The sequence below is a fragment of the Pseudomyrmex gracilis genome, unplaced genomic scaffold (genome assembly GCF_002006095.1).
Source record: "Pseudomyrmex gracilis isolate BER0280 unplaced genomic scaffold, ASM200609v1 scaffold_47, whole genome shotgun sequence".
Classification (NCBI taxonomy): domain Eukaryota; kingdom Metazoa; phylum Arthropoda; class Insecta; order Hymenoptera; family Formicidae; genus Pseudomyrmex; species Pseudomyrmex gracilis.
In genome coordinates, this window is record NW_018020631.1 from 496,214 (window position 1) to 512,622 (window position 16,409).

At 39.0% G+C, this 16,409-nt stretch overlaps 1 protein-coding gene across 1 annotated transcript in view; it reads left to right on the top strand.

Moving 5' to 3' along the window:
• The first annotated feature begins 3,697 nt into the window (after positions 1-3,697).
• LOC109853382 (zwei Ig domain protein zig-8-like) overlaps positions 3,698-16,409 on the top strand; it is a 231,126-nt gene continuing 218,414 nt past the window's right edge. Inside the window, exon 1 of the mRNA XM_020425454.1 lies at positions 3,698-4,332. Coding sequence (XP_020281043.1) covers positions 4,257-4,332 — 76 coding nt within the window. The 5' untranslated portion in view covers positions 3,698-4,256. The remainder of the gene's footprint in view (positions 4,333-16,409) is intronic.

Here is a 16,409-nt window from a genome sequence, read left to right on the forward strand (position 1 = left end):
TCAATAATCGATGTGATATGACATGCATATACGTGTGGCATGTGCAGCTGTGAGCGTGCGGGAGTATCTGCGACTTTTTATGGCCATTGGGGTTAGCATCCTTGTAAAATTCATTATGTAAAATATTGCGCGCGTTTCGCGATCCGCAATTGTATTTCTCGCCGGGATATAAAAGATAATTAGTTGTTAATGCATTTAGAGCGACATGCAATATTGCGATTGTTTGTGTCTACCAAGTGGCGATTCAATTTAAATAATGTACGCTAAAATCGGACTTAATACCGTGCCTTTTCCCTCGCGCGATAAAACTTCGCGCGCGTTTAATTTCCCGACGATTATCGAAATAAAAGCCGAATTTATGCTCGCGAAACAAACGATTCGAGCGAGTATTACCGACAACTGTATGCATTCTCGACCTGGCGATGCGCACACGCGCTCAACAGATTATTACGCTTTCAGGTCGATATAATCTCATATTGTAACGATGCTGAAAATATTGTTATAAAAACTTAAAATCCTGATGAAAAGCAAACCGTATGTTATATTTTGTTATGCAATTAGTCTTTCCTCTTCTATCTAGTGGCGCAAATATAGATTATTTTTTGTAACAAATATTAATACTACATAATACACGAAACATGTACAAACTTTTAGTTAATAATAAATTTTAGAACTTGTTAAAAATCTCGCGTTATCTTTTCTTTATTATACACATACTCTGATGCAAAATATTTATAAGTTGACTGATAATATTATTTTAATAAATCAATCGTTATGAACACAAAAATGTTACTAGAATCGAAGATTGGTTTATCTCGGTCTGTACACTACACAATAAGCATTACAACGAATTAGGAGATAACAATTTGAAATTCTATGTGTACATGCTATTTTCATGTTTGCGTCGCGCATTTAAGGCTAAACGCGACCATATGGTTTCGAGCTGTATTCGGATATAACCGGTTGCTTACGTGCACAATGTCTGCGAGGGATTACGCCAAGACAGCCCATATTCGACGTTACACGCATTCCGGAAATTCGACTCTTGTGGTTTCAGGGTGGATCTTTGAACATTGTACAGACAGATGTATGTCGACTAAATATTTAGCGAACACCAGCAAAGTTACTGCACGCGAAATGTCACCAAGTTGAAATTTCGACTTTAAGGTGCAATTTCGTAGAATATCTACACACAATACCTAATTGTTCACGCAAGAACAGAGGTGATAAGAACTAGAAGACTTCTATATTTAGATATTTAATATTACTTTATAAAAGAAGTTTTAGTTTAAATTAAAACATAAGATGATTTTTATATCGTTTGTTTATTAATCCTATATATTCTATTCTTTATTCTTTTATTCTTAAGACTTGTTTTCACAAGTGTAATTCAGTATATGTACCTATTCAATCCAAACTATACTCGCATTCAAATAAACACGCGAGGAAAATTGAGTAATACACATCAGAACTATTCCAATCCCCGATGTGCTCCTGAATACTACAGAATGTATTGATGTAACGACTGATTGATGTAACGATGTTCAATTCACATCAGAATCATAACTCAATAGATCCCTGATATATTATTCCGCTCGTAAGATCAACTACGCAGGATTCTCGTTAACGTGGAGCGTTCGGTGTACCGACTGCAGGCTTGAACAAATACCCGCCGACAACGGAGGCTACACCATGAGCAGCATGCCATGCCGCACGATCCCGTATAGACGTGTAACAGGCGGAATATTTTGCTCTAGATCCGTCCGATCAATCCCGTCCCATCTGAAAGCACGCGCTGGCACGTATCCTTTTACGTACAGTCGCGAAAGCCGGCCTACACGTTTCGATGGAGCTCATGAAGCCTCCCACTAAAGCTCGTTTCATAGGCTAACAGAGTAGCGCAATCCGTTCAAAAGAAACTGAAAACTCCCGTTTGACTAGATCCGACATTATCGTCAGAATAGTTTCATCAAACCACTTCTCTTCCAAAATCTCGACAAACTCTCCGCAAACACGTTCGATAAATACTGGCGCGCGATCAATAGCCGATTAACGTTCAACATGCCCGAGCAAACACAATCAATATAACTTATATAATTAATATCTTATATAAGCCACAAGCAAATGTTGATAACATCAATAGAAAAATAAGTCCACGAAAGAAAGTGAAAATTATAATTACTGGACTTTATATATATGTATATGTAGGTTCGCGTATAATACATGTATATTTATGGATTATTGATGGTATAGTGACACTCGAATAGAAGTCTCGTTTTTTATGAAGATCCGTCTTGTAACTCGAAAAAAATTCGTAATTTGACAACACTTTCAATAGAAAAGCTATTAGTCCGTGATTGCGCAAATTCACTGACCCATGGATTGCCAAGCCTTTGAATAAAGCACTCATAGATCATAGCTTCTGTAAGCTCGTGAACACCGACGCTGCAACGTTTGCAATCGCGAGAGCTCCTATCGCGCCCACCAGCATTAACAGCAGTTATTGTCGATGGAGGCGAGCTTGCGGCGCATACTTGGCAACAGTATTCACATCGATAAGTTTCTGTAAACAGAAACGTTACGCGTCGCTACCAATGTGCTGCAGTTTGGCAATACTTGCCGAGTCTTGCCCGGACTTAAGTAGTTCATAGTGCAGGGAGTAATTATCAACTTCAGGGAGAGTGGAACGAGTGAAGTTTGTCAAAAATTTTAATGCGTTAATTATCACATTTCGATTAGATGACAAGCAGCAAGACTTATACGAGAACCTGTTCAGTATATACACTTAATCGCAGTATACTTTAGTTGAAATAAATTATTCTTTTGTTATATCTTTAACTAATTAAATGTACGTGAGATATTCCATAGTTTTGCAATATATATTTCGTTTTTTATTTTGCGCTTATATACGAAGATGTAAACGCTTTCACAGCTTTGAACATGGTGACAGAATTAGGCCGCGCGTCTAGAACGTGAGACAACCGCGCAAGAAGGACTGCGAAGAAGAGAGTTGGCAATAACCGACATCTAATATGGGCAAAGTTCGTCGATCCGTCAGCAGCGACAACATCATAATTCTCGCGTAGACGCCCGGCGGCAGCCGCGAGGTCGGGCACAAGACGAACCCCCGAGAGATGAGCGTGTGTGTGCTCGAATGCACCCCCGATCTCTCGCGCAACGGTCATCCCCCGGCGGTGGCCGCGAAAAAGAAGAAGCGAGAAGGAGAACACGCCAAGGTGATGGGAAGAGAAGAGAAGCAGTCTGCGCGTAACCGGTTCGCGCTTTATCCGCGGCGAACGCAGCAAAGTCATCGCGCAGGCGCGCCAACGGGAAGCGTCCCCCGCAGGATCATTTCGCGCCGCGACGCCGAGCGGCAGGTCTCATCCGCACCGGCGGCTGGTCCATGCGGGTTCAACGTCGTCGCGCGGGACGACGACGACGACGGCGACGACGAAAAACGACGACGACGACGACGACAGTCAAAGCGTGCGATGACGAATGTACGGCAGAGTCACGCGAGTTAATCGAAAACCGACCGAATCGAATCTGATTGTAATCAAAGAACAATCGGAATCGCGCGCGCGTCCCGGCCGAAGGATGCTGCGCCTCATACAGGGCACTCGCGATTCGCGCGTTGCGACGCTCGTTCAGGCGGAGGCCCCACGTGAGCGCGGCTGTCATCGGGGACGCGTGCAAGTGCACTTTGGCCGCCGCGCAAAAGCGTCCGCGGAATCGCGTCATCTGTGAGCTTCCGGACGTTTATTATCATTGTGGATTATCGTCGACATTTTACGATCGATACACGTGTAGCTCATCGATAACTCAGTTGAAAATTCATCGGGAAATTTTGCTCTGGGAGTTATCGTTAAACTGGAGCTGATAGTTTTACTGTACACTGACAACGGTTTATTCTTTCCTGGTGTTAATCGTGATGTAGTGAGAATTTCCGTATCGGAGAACATCCACACAAATGTGCATGTAAGAAAAGTTGTTTCAGTGAACAAAAGACGCGCATGAGATTTGAGAAGAAATTACAATGTCACGTTTCGAGTCTCTGTCTCGAAAAAGTGTTTTTTATTTGACAAAGAACTGAAGTCTTCGCTATAGGAAATACGACATAGAAAAGACAGTGTACAGTGCGCGCGGGACAAAAGAAATAAAAACAAAAGAATTGACGAGTGCAGCATTGTGCTCGTTACAGTGAATAACGATTAACAAACAAGGATCGGTATAGTGCAGCGATCGAGGCGGTAAAAATGCTGTGTCGCTGGCTCGCCGTCTTGGTACTCGCTGGTTTTCTGCTGGTTATCGAGGCGATCGCGGTCAGCCAAGGTACGTTTACAACCTCGTTCGAAATCCCCAGAATGTTAGCGAGCTCAGTTGTCCGGCACGACGCTCCGCTCTCATCTGAAACTTACCACGTTCTTGCGGAAATGTTCGAGATAACATAGTCCTGCGGGAGTAATCTACGTAATTGAATGTCAGTGATGAAATCTGATACAGTCCCTCCGTTTTCGCTCTCATTTGGCTACTTATTAGCAATGCTGAGCTAATTTCTGTTATCAAAGTGCCATTGATGAAGTTCTGTATAGTTCGTTGCCTTTTTGCAATTAGCACGCGTACACGATGTCATTAACGACCGTAATGCGGGAGTGTAATCATTGACGGTATACGTGTTGGTGTGTTCCACCAAACACACGTACTACATCCTCACAAGAAATCGCTGCTCCATTACGCTATGTTAAGCCTCGAAAAAACCTTTTCAAACTTCGTCGCGATCACCCATCTCTAATCACTACGCGGTCTTGCATTGCTAATCGCAAATTAATGAGAAAGCTTATAAGAGATTTTAAAACGCTAATTGTGAGTCCAATACAGCGTACTTGAAATTTCAATTCGAATTTGCATATTATTATCGCAGATGTTAAAAAAGCGACAATGGATTCAATTATGCACAACTTGTCGAATAACAAAACAGATCGTTTCCAAGTATCTTTTCCTCCGAGTTTCCTTAATCCAATAAGCGAAACTAGAAATTTTGTATAAGAGCGTGAAATTATATTTTGTATTAATGTGTGCGGAGTTATCTAACATTTACGTGCAGCTCCGAGTTGTCGTTCATGTAGAGCAACTCCACGTAATTGCACGAGCAAAGATTATGTCAGTTCGACGGAATCGCACGAGAGTTGAAATTTGCTGCAACATCCGCCCACGCGCAAGGAGAATTCGCGCGGCTCCCGAGTTTGGAGACATCGCGCGTCTGATCGCGGTCGCGTTTATCCTCGTGCTGCTAATTGTCGGTTCATAGTCAGTGATCCAGGATAATCGTGCGGGGTGGTAGCTACTCGAGCGCGAACGCCTCCGCACGGGACCACGTACAACCGGGAGATGGCATACGTGCTAATGTGCGGAAACACGTGCGAAGGTTTACCGCTCCCGATTTAGCGGCGTGACGACGACAACGACCGCGATGACTATGAGATTGCGCTGCGACCACTACACCACCGGCAGCGTTTTACGACGCGGCGTAGGTTGAATAATTAAAAATCAAGATTGTTCGCTTGTCGTTTGCCGGTCGGTGAAATAGAATCGGAGAGCGAGCGAATAATCGTAACTGGGTAGTCTCGTGATTACGCAGCAACGTCTTTGAAATCTGGCGGGGCGTGAGCGCATAGACACAAATATGTTCCTCGCCTTGCGCCGTCCGCGCGTATTGGTTCGAGAACGTAATTGAGTGCGACGTGCAAACACTCGCACCAATTGTCCCACCGACTGTCAAGGGAGACATCGTGATTTCAGCACTGTGAAACCAACCTGGCAGCTGAAGCGCGATACATATATTTCGTGAAAAGTGACGCGCCGTCTATCGTTTTCAATAGCACTATATCAATCAATAAGGAGAAATTCAAAAAAATACATAAAGATTTTCGAAAAAAATAACAAAATAGTATTTGAAACCGGAATCAAAATAAATATACTGAAATAAAAATATTGCGGTTTTTTTGTGACTCAAAAATATCATCTTTCTCTTATCCGATTAATTAATCAAACTGACAACATTAACTTCCCGTCTGCCTATAGAATACAGTCTGAAATATTTCCATATAGATTTTATTTTGTTACTCTTGTTTTTAATTATTCGTTAAAACGCAAAATATTTACGTGATCTGTGCACAGATACAGTCGTATTCTCGCATGCTGCGTGTGCGTTTAACGCTAATGTGAACGCAGCGTCAACTTGATTGACGTACGGAAACGATTCGCGAGCACGTGGCACTCTCGCGAGAGTATAATCGGTGAACGGCGATTCGCAGCCGCATTAGAAACTGTTTATACCTGGTGACGCAGAATATAACGAGCTCTTTCGATTGAAGATAGCGCATGATATTCACGCCCGAGGTAGTATAGAATATTTTGAGACTGACGCGCCATAAATCAACGATTCCGAAATTTCCTATTCACGACACGGCGCGCGAGATAACCATATTTTCTACTGTTTTGTTTTTTTTTACACAGCAAAGTTTAAATTCGCTGCATGTTTTGAGCAAACAGTGAAACCGTGCATTTAACTGGCGTCGAAAAGGCGAGCGGCGGCAGTTCGACCGGAAATTATGGGAGATCGCGTGCTTTAGCAAGCCAGCGTGAAGAACGCGAGCTCGACAGGGGCGGTTTAACTCAACCTAATCTGCGATAACGGTTCAAACGCGAATTAATTAACACGTGGAACTCGCGTCGTACTCTCTTTGACGCACGCATTTTTAATATAATCCGTTCCCGGATGCAGTGCGTTGCGTGCAGCGTTTAATTGCGATCGTACAATTAACAGGGATCGCGATTTAGCCACGACGGATTTTAATTAGCTGTCTACGTCGTGTTTTAAGCCAAGAGAAGAGGGATATTCCGCGTATAGTTATTAAAAAAATTTCCTTTGAACTGTGAGTTTATTATTTAGGTCGTCCGTCATTTTTTTGTCGTCGTTTATGAATTCTCTTTTGCGAAAGGGGTATATATATATATATAATATATATTTTCTTCTGCCTGAAAATCAAATGACCGGAAGGAAACCAAGCCTTTAATAAAAAGCATAGACTCCAAAAAGCTTCTCTCTTCTTTCTTTAAACGCGCCCTTATCTTTTTCCTTTTTAGCGTCTATGAAATAGTCCCGATGAACGTTCTCGATCAACCGGATATAAGAAGATTGCGATCTTTTAGGATAATATTAAGGCTTTCGAGGATCCATTAAGACATGCGCGAACACACGGTATGGTCGACAAAAAGCACTCCGTTTCCAACGGAAACTCGTTAAGGCCGTCCTCTAATTGCAGAAAATCAATCTCGCAAAGTTGCGCGGGCGAGGAACATCGCTTTTCACCGACACGCACAAAATCGCGTCGTTAGTCTCTGTAATTATAGGGGAGACAGTCTAGGCCGGGAGAGCTCGTTTCGACGCGATCTGATGCGCAGTTTTATACAGGTTACTGGAGAATGTATTTTACGAGACTTTTCATCAACCGAGTCTTTGATCGGATTCGAAATCGACTTTCTTTAACGAATATTCGGTTGCATGTCATTTTGTTTTTCTATATACCATTCGTTCTATTTTTAAAACTTTAGTACTTAAACAAACCTTTTGTAAACAAGTTATTTCAGTTCGGATCTTGTGAAATTATAACACGCAAACAAACTTCGTTAATTGTGACAGAAAACACATAAGATAAAGATGATTAACGCCGCGACAATCGCGTTTTTTTCTATCGAAGGAAGATTAAAACAAGTAAAAAATTGAAGCAACGAAATCGAAAGACGTGAAAGTGCTCATTTTCCCTTCTGTGCTTCTCTAAGTGCTAATCCGTTTACTCTAGGCTCAATCGATAGCTTTGCTCTCTCCCGAATACAGGCTGAAACTCAGGTTTCGCAACACGCTGTGGAGAGCGTGTAATTGAAAGTAGCTGACAAGCGGTCAAATTCAGCAGCAGCAGTTCAAACAGCGGTTACACGTAATTTTCGTTGCCGACACGGTTACACAAGATTCCGGTGTTACGAATCCACAATACATACAGAAACTGTGTAGATGTATTTACGTAGTACGTACAATTTCCATTTCCATTCGCGTGTAATTCCATGTATTCTATAAAAAAAAGCAATTTTACGGAAGAGAGTTTAGCGAATAGTTCTCACACTGTAGATAGAATAAAAAGAATAATAGACGTGCGACAGAAAACAATCGTTAGTAGGTAATACATATAAATACTGTACATATAATATACATAAATATTGTCAAAAAAAGATCGTAAAATATTTATATTATAACTTCTTTCTAACTTTCTCTCATGTGCAATAATTCACGTGGTATTCGAATTTTTGAAATAACTAGTTTTATACAGTAATAATAACTATATAATCATTGTTGTTGTCAATTGGATGCATAACACACAGGGAGTTGCATTCTATTTTGCGCACATGCGTCAACATCCCGACAAAGTTGAATTAACCGTAACGAAATTGTCCAAGAGAACGTACAGTTTGCCTAGAAATTGTAAACCAAAATTTCCCGGTCTTTATTCTCTGTAATATCACCATAATTAATTGAATTATAATGTGCAAAAGGTTATATAATTACATTCAATAGTACACACTCAAATTTCATCTCGATATGTAGAAATTTGCGTTATTATTACTTATTCATTAGCATCAGGAAATTGTCGCAACATATATGTAAGCGATTTAAATTTAATCCAATCTCTTGCATTTTCTACTAAAATATTTTCATTTAGTCATTATTAAGTGCTGAATAAAGAGTTACTTAATTGTCATACGACTGCATGTTCATTTATGTAAGAATATCACAGGGCAAGCGACGCCCGATATTCAAAAGTGCGCACACGCGCGCGCGCGTTGAACGTAATTAACAATAAAACCGGAAAGCAAGTAACCACTCAGCCATGAATCGTCGAGCACTTAGTACCTAATGAGAATATGGAGTCGTTTATAAAAATCGCCGGGGGGATCAATACCTATCCTCGTATAATGTGACCAACCGGTCGGAAGATAAATACACACACGCCCCGGCGAGAAAATCTCCATAATCATGCGCGCTCGCCGCCATAAATCATTCCGAGTTTCTGCGGGACGCCTTGACGCGCGCGATTCCTGGCTTCATATCGCGAACCTCGTGTCCTGCTTTATGTATTACATAAGCTGGACCGTGCCAGCGGCTGTAAGTCGATGACACGTTCTGCCGCCGCGTACGTGCGCGCAGCGACTCGGCATGCCACCAACGAGAAAGCCACCCGAGGATACACCCTGTCTTCTTTTCTGTCTCGTAACTGCTAACGTGAATGAATACGTCGTGAGAGAAGTCACAAGAGAAAAGAGAGAGAGAGAGAGAGAGAGAGTTCACCGTGCTTTTATAAATGGTGATTTCTAAAAGCGCTGCGGTGATAACAATATTAAATCTATTTTTTTCTTGTAGAAGAATGTTTTTCTCTCAGAAAAAGAAACATATATTGTCAGCACAATTTTAAAATAAAATCTCGATATTGATGCTTTTACTTGTTATTGTAATGATTGACGTGATATCTTTATCACAATAAAATGATTTGTAGAAAATTAAGAAAAAAGATTGTTGAATGATAAATAAGAGCTTTAGTAAAAGCTTTTAATGAATAAATATTTATCATGAACAATATTATCAAAGGGAATCACATAATAAACGTTGTTTTAGTAGTATTTATCCATTATTTTAACGCAATGTACAAATAATTGTAGCAATAGAAAATTACGAGTATCAAATAATTGTTTGTAAAACAATATTACGAGCATCTATCACATACTCGCATAATGTGTGAGAATAGTATAATTTTACATAAATACGTAATCTCGTTTATTTGCACGCGTTAAATTGCAGCAGATAACTATTTTGCGTTGCTCTAGGCGTTTGTAACACGAGGTTCCGAATATTTAGATAGGCAAATGCATTTTCGAATTCCCTTCATCTTTCAGGTGTAAACACAATTGAGAGGTCGCGAGTTAATAATGTGCAATATTTGCTTGCAAAGATTGATCTGATTTCTGTGCGATTACCTTTAATTCCTTACGAGTAGGATTAGATATTCTTACCGACATAAAAGTATACATAACAAGTATGCGTTAACGTTATCGTCAGGCAAACGCGCATTCGCTCGAGAAAAATTAAATGACCCGGGTTCATTAAATTTAAAGATGCTATTAAAACACTAGGGATAAAGTGAGATTAAATTAGCGCGAGGAATCGTTTTGCTCTCCGCTTATCTGCGGTACCCGCGAAATCCCTGGTTATTATTTACGAGTGGCTTAGCGCAGTATACATACATTTCCCGCGGGACTACGCCCATGTCTTGCATTTTTATTATCGGTCGAGCTCCCAAAGCGAACGCACTTTTAGCTCGCCATGTTTTATACCTATCCGAAGAACCTACGCGCTCTCCCGCGTGTACATTTACGACACTTACGTGTAGATCGTAAATCGCTTTTTTACATCCTTATCCGGAGAATGCTTTTTTTTCTTCCTTTTACGAAGTAAACAACTGTTAATAGCATCGTTTACACGAATGTAGTTGACAAACCACTGGTGAGAGTGCAACTCACTCGATGAAATGAGAAAAATGTCAGGCGCGCGATATGGAAAGCGTGTGTCTCGTAATTCACTCTTTTACTGAAAAGATCACGGAAATTGAAGAGAGCGTTTTGCATTAACTCTGAAGATTCATGAACGGCACTTCCGTACTTTTGCCACGCACATCTTTTAAACGTAAGGCTTCTGTTAGACCAGTGGGTGAACATTTTTTGAGTCGATAAATGCGAGACACTGTAGTAATTATATCTTTAGCTTGAAAAAGTTCTGCATGCACTTTCAAAAAGCCGTTTGTAGAATATGAAAGGTGTTAAATTTACTTTAAAACAGAAATTCAATAATGATTATGTGCGGCAATTGTGTAACACAATATTGATAAACGTATAATGAATTTATATACATGAATGTTTTTGTCACAAAATTTTTTCTAACATTACATTAATCATTTCATGATACGGTCACATATAAAATATATGTAATTTGATGTTATATTGACAAACTTATACACTTTTGTTATTTGAAAATCTATTACAAATTTAACAAGATGTTATGCGAACAAATAAAAAACTATAAGCGGATCTCACGAATACATACAAGCAAGAAACGGGTTGCTCGACTTATCTAATAGTATGTACCTGATATTTTAGTCGTCATGTGAATACCATAGGCAGAATTTGCTAATTGAAACGGAATAACGAAGTATTCAGCTCTCTATATTTATAAGCATATAATCATCGCCATGGTAATTTAGCAGTAAGAGACAAAATACAAGAATCATGTGATGCAATTCTGAAGGATTATCTAGATTGGACATACAAGGAAAACGACGATTTTTTGCCGTCTATTATAGTGATGCAAAAAACATATTGTCATATGTACGCATTTATATATTTCGTGATAGATAACGTTCGTTGAAAACGACAATAAAAATTTCAATATTGAAAAACCTATATTGCAAAATGCATATAAATATCTATTATTTAAAAATATACTTAAATAAATAATAGTTCACTTACTGTGTGGAATCTAATATTCGCGTATCTGTAAAAATTGATAAAGATATTAATACTCAAAGTAATCTAATAAAGAAATATCCATATGTATATTTAATGTATACATGTCAGTACAGAAACGAACAAATTACGAACTGTTTAATTACTGTTTGCTATTTGCTTTTACGGCGTAACGAATTTGTATGATGAGAATCGGACGCAGTAAATTGCCTACCGTAATTAGTGATTAACGAGTAGGCATTAGACTCGCGCTCACAAAGTACAAAGCCGGCTAAAGGTTACCAACGGAGAATCCTCTCTGTCGCGGGAGAATTGACGTACCTTATAACGTAACTACATAATGACGTTGTATGTAGTTGATCATAGTTACCGTGTCTGCGGTTACCAGCGCGGCGAAATCTCGTCTGAAAACCATAATAATGTCGCATGCGAAGTTTTTGGTTGCTGCAACATGATTTGAACAGTGTTTTAAATTACATTTAAAGCACTTTAAACTAGATTAACAAGAACAAAGAAAGATATTAAATGTATAATATATATTTTAATATTTTTTTTTTAATATTATTATTTTAATGTCAATAATACTAGTATGTATGTGTATGTACAAAATTATTTTAACTTAATAATATCCAGATCATATGATAACAATTTTAAATTAAATATGTTATCATTTATAGTAACTGATATTTTATTAATCTTTAATATTTACTTGAAAAATATCCTTTTATTATTTTATTTATTTATTATTTCAGCTTTCTTTAAATCTGCAACTAGAAGACGGCATTGTTTAATTTATTAAAATAAATCCGACTTTGATTTAAATATTAAATAAATACGATCTTATTTATTTTTATAACAGAGAACTCTCGCGCGAAAAACTGAGACTCTGTTTACATTTCTAAGTAAAAAGCTGTTGGCGTAAAAAAATGCCATCAAAATGTTATATTTTTGCGTACACGTGCAACTGAGCAACTATTTTTTCAATCTCTATATCAAACAATAGTTGTTGTCTATTCGCTTGAATATGCAGCGAACGAATATCACGGACTGTCGAATAGGCAACAAATCTGTGTTACGAATTTGCGGATTAAAACGCATATTGATGAAAACTTTATGCGAACGATTTGCCCACGTAATGCGGCGGTAATCGTTCAAAAATGTTATCGGAAAAAATTATTAATCGAGGCGTGGTGTAAAATGTTCACATTACGAGGTTGGGCGACGCAAAAAGGATCCAGTCTGTATTTAAACTCCGCCACTGTGCTACCGTTTCATATAATCCGCTTAAACTCGTTTTACTCGGCCAGAATGTCCTGAATTTGTATTATTACTGTCATTATTCTGTTTGAGACCCTCATACACGTTTAATGGACGGACTTGTAATTGCACAGATATCGTGAATAAATTGAAAAATGTTTAAAAAAGTATTGTGTGAATCTCTATATTTATCTATGGCATTTATTGATGTGCGCAGATTGTCATATACTATATGTGTGTATATCTAATGATATATATCTCAATAAATATATTATATACGTAACTCGACAAATTTGCAACTACAATGCTGCGTTCTATGTCAGGAAATATATATAAATATCTTTGAGTAGAATTACTTAAATTTAGTTACGCACGGATGTCACATTATCTTGTATATACACTTATCAGCGATCTACAACGTCCGAGAATAGCGGCATCATCCACTTTAACACGTAGTGTCAAGAATCTCGATTACAATCTCATACTTCTCCCAAGTTTCTCACTCGCTGAACCAAGGTTATGCCCATGTCACCTTAGCTCGCGTGTAGGTACTCGTCCGAGCGTCGAGGAAATTGCCGAAGTACACGGGAACTTTTGCTCTGTGCTGCCTTTGAGCCTGACAAATCTTTCCGCTGCTGCATCGCGCGTGTTTATCCTCACGTCGCGATGCGACCGCATAAAGGGCGAGCTTTTTCCCTCGCGGCGCTCATGTTTGCAATTTCTTCGAAAGCCTTCGAATTTCGAGCTATTCGCCGACGTTTGCGAGAACTGCACCAGCCGCCTTGCAAAAGTCCAATAAATAAATAAAGCGCTCTCGATTGCTATACACCTTCACTCGAATCGCGCGTTCTCATCGTGCGCACTTCGCTAAGAAAAATGCGAAATGCTTAGACTTATTAATAAGGTAATTACTTGAAGTGCACAGTGTTTGACTTCCCGAGTTCATACAAACAATATAAAATTTTCTAAAAATTGAACCAACTGATATTGTTTTGCTTTTGTACATTTAATTTAGACATTTTCTTGCAACGTGAATGTGTATACATATCTTATGTTATACATAGTACATGCGTCATACATATACGGCTTTATATCAAATCCCTAAATTTCATAACGCTGCATGTTATACCTAATTTCATGTCAAGATACGTCGCGTTGTGTAAATTATGCTGCAACTTGGAAGACAAGTTTAGAGTAAAATTTGCAAACATCCTCGTTGCAAGTCAGCAACAACATTAATGGTCGCTAGAAAGTTCGGTATTCCAACTCTTATCTAACGTCATTATTTAGTAATAATTGTAATCGTCTAATCCTACGCGTTTATTTTACAGCGTACTGTTATTTTTTTTATCATAATATGAATACATGTATTTTAACGATAAATTATGTTCTACTCAATTGTTATTCCAAAACTTTTCGCGTCTAAAAAGTTAGAGTCATTAATACAATACCTGTTTTTTATGAATTAATAAATGTTTAATATTATAATGATTTATAACGCCCAACGTGATGAGATATGGAGGGTAGATCTTTCGTCAGACGACTTAGGTAATTTGCAAATGAGAGGTTTCCTCTTACGTTGAATCTCTCCAAGGCACTATATATTTTTTTCCCAGGTAGATTCGCTCCCTCGTACAGACGGATGTAATGAGTGTTTGCATCTCGTACATCATGAAGATAAGTCCGATCACATTTCAACGTCACAGTGCGGCCGCAAGCTCTGAGAAATCGACTGCTCTCGCGTATATCTTTTTCTTGACGTGCCGCAATATCTTTAACCAACAAATAAATGGTTTATAAGAGTAGATCGAATATACAAGAAGTGCGTCTCTACGGATCTCACTTTTCGTAACTACAACTTCTTTGACGTTCACCAGTGGCATCATTTTTGATGTGGATATTTTGGAGAGAAAAATATTTTTCTTTCCTTTCAATTGTATGAAAATAGTAGGTACACATTTATCTGTGTTTAATTGGTAGCGTGTTGTGTAACGAAGTGCAACGTGACAGATCCAATTACCCAATCACACTGTCTCCTCAGTTGTGCAATGTTCCGATCTAATTGGAGACAGGATTCAACAATGCGTTCCAATTAAGATTATTCTATGCAATGATCCTATCATAGTGATTTCTCAGAGAACTATTCAGAACAAGATTTTTATTGTGGAGCCTTCAACGATTGCTTTGCATAATTTAAGAAAATGGAACAAAGGAAAAAAAAGTGCCTTATCTTACAAAAGTTGCGGAATAACATCTTTGTTTTCAGATTTCTGGAAAAAATCATCAGCCGTCTTGTCATGTCAGGAGATTTAATGATGCGGCGTTAACAATTGATCACGTCTTTTATTGATCGAAGCCGAGACTTCAAGTCGAATCCCCGGTCGTGCCGTCTATAACACGTGTGGGGGCACCATGAGACGTGATAAATAAAAGAATCTCGTAATCTCAGTGGTCGGCCGCGTCTTACGTATGTATGAAGGGGTAACCGTGCTCCCGAACATGCGCGACGTGCGGGAGGCGTAGGAGTTAGGCTGTCCAGGAAGTTGATATAGAGCCTCGGGAGACGGCCCCCGCCGGCCTCTGACATTGAATTATAGCGACGGCTCCGGCGAAACCAGGAACTTGTTATCCGAGGTTATGACAGTATAAAAATACTCATCGTTAAGAGTCCCAAAGTTTGGAAGTATCGGCGGTCCCTCTCGACGACTTCTCGCCGAGTTGAAAATATCAACGCGGCGTTCACATCCGCAGTGGTCTTCTAACTTTTCGCAGTCTATGTAACGTGAATCTTGTGCAATTTTTAATATTTAACAATATAATCGTCATTTGCGATGTTTAGCAGTCGAATTTCTGTGTCAAGTGCGCGCGAGACTTTGATCGATATACATCGTATATGAACTCAATCTTTCGAGTTACTTTAAATATATATATATATGTATATATATATACCTTACCTTCTTCATGTATCTTATTTATCACTTATAATACATATTTCCCCAGGTATCCACTTTTAACAGCAAAAAGAATCTTTTACAAGAGTGTTTCCTCACACAAGTGATCGATGGTTCAAGTGATGTATCGTTAGTAAAGTAATTTCCAAGTAAAAAATATGTTGCTTCAACATGTTTCAGGAATTAATTGATCGCGCAAAACCTAACACAAACTCGAGCCAACGCTATTTAACTATTTAACAGTTGTGATCGTCTCAAGCGTATTAATCGTGCACAAGTGCCGGAAAAGTTTAAGACACTTTTCAATTTAACTTTTTTCCGATCTTTTACACATGTTTTAAGAATATTCTTTAAAGTATTGAATACAACATTTTTTTTCAACACACATAAGCTCGAATACGTACACACGCCGCACACAAACTGGCACGGATTTATTAAATTCATTCTGAGGAAAGTATCCCGGAGAGTCGGACAGAGACCTATAAAACGTATTGAAGACTACCGCAGTGAATTCTCCATATTGGCGTGGATTGCGCGCTCGGAAACACTCATGAATGTAAAATTTGTGACTGTCGA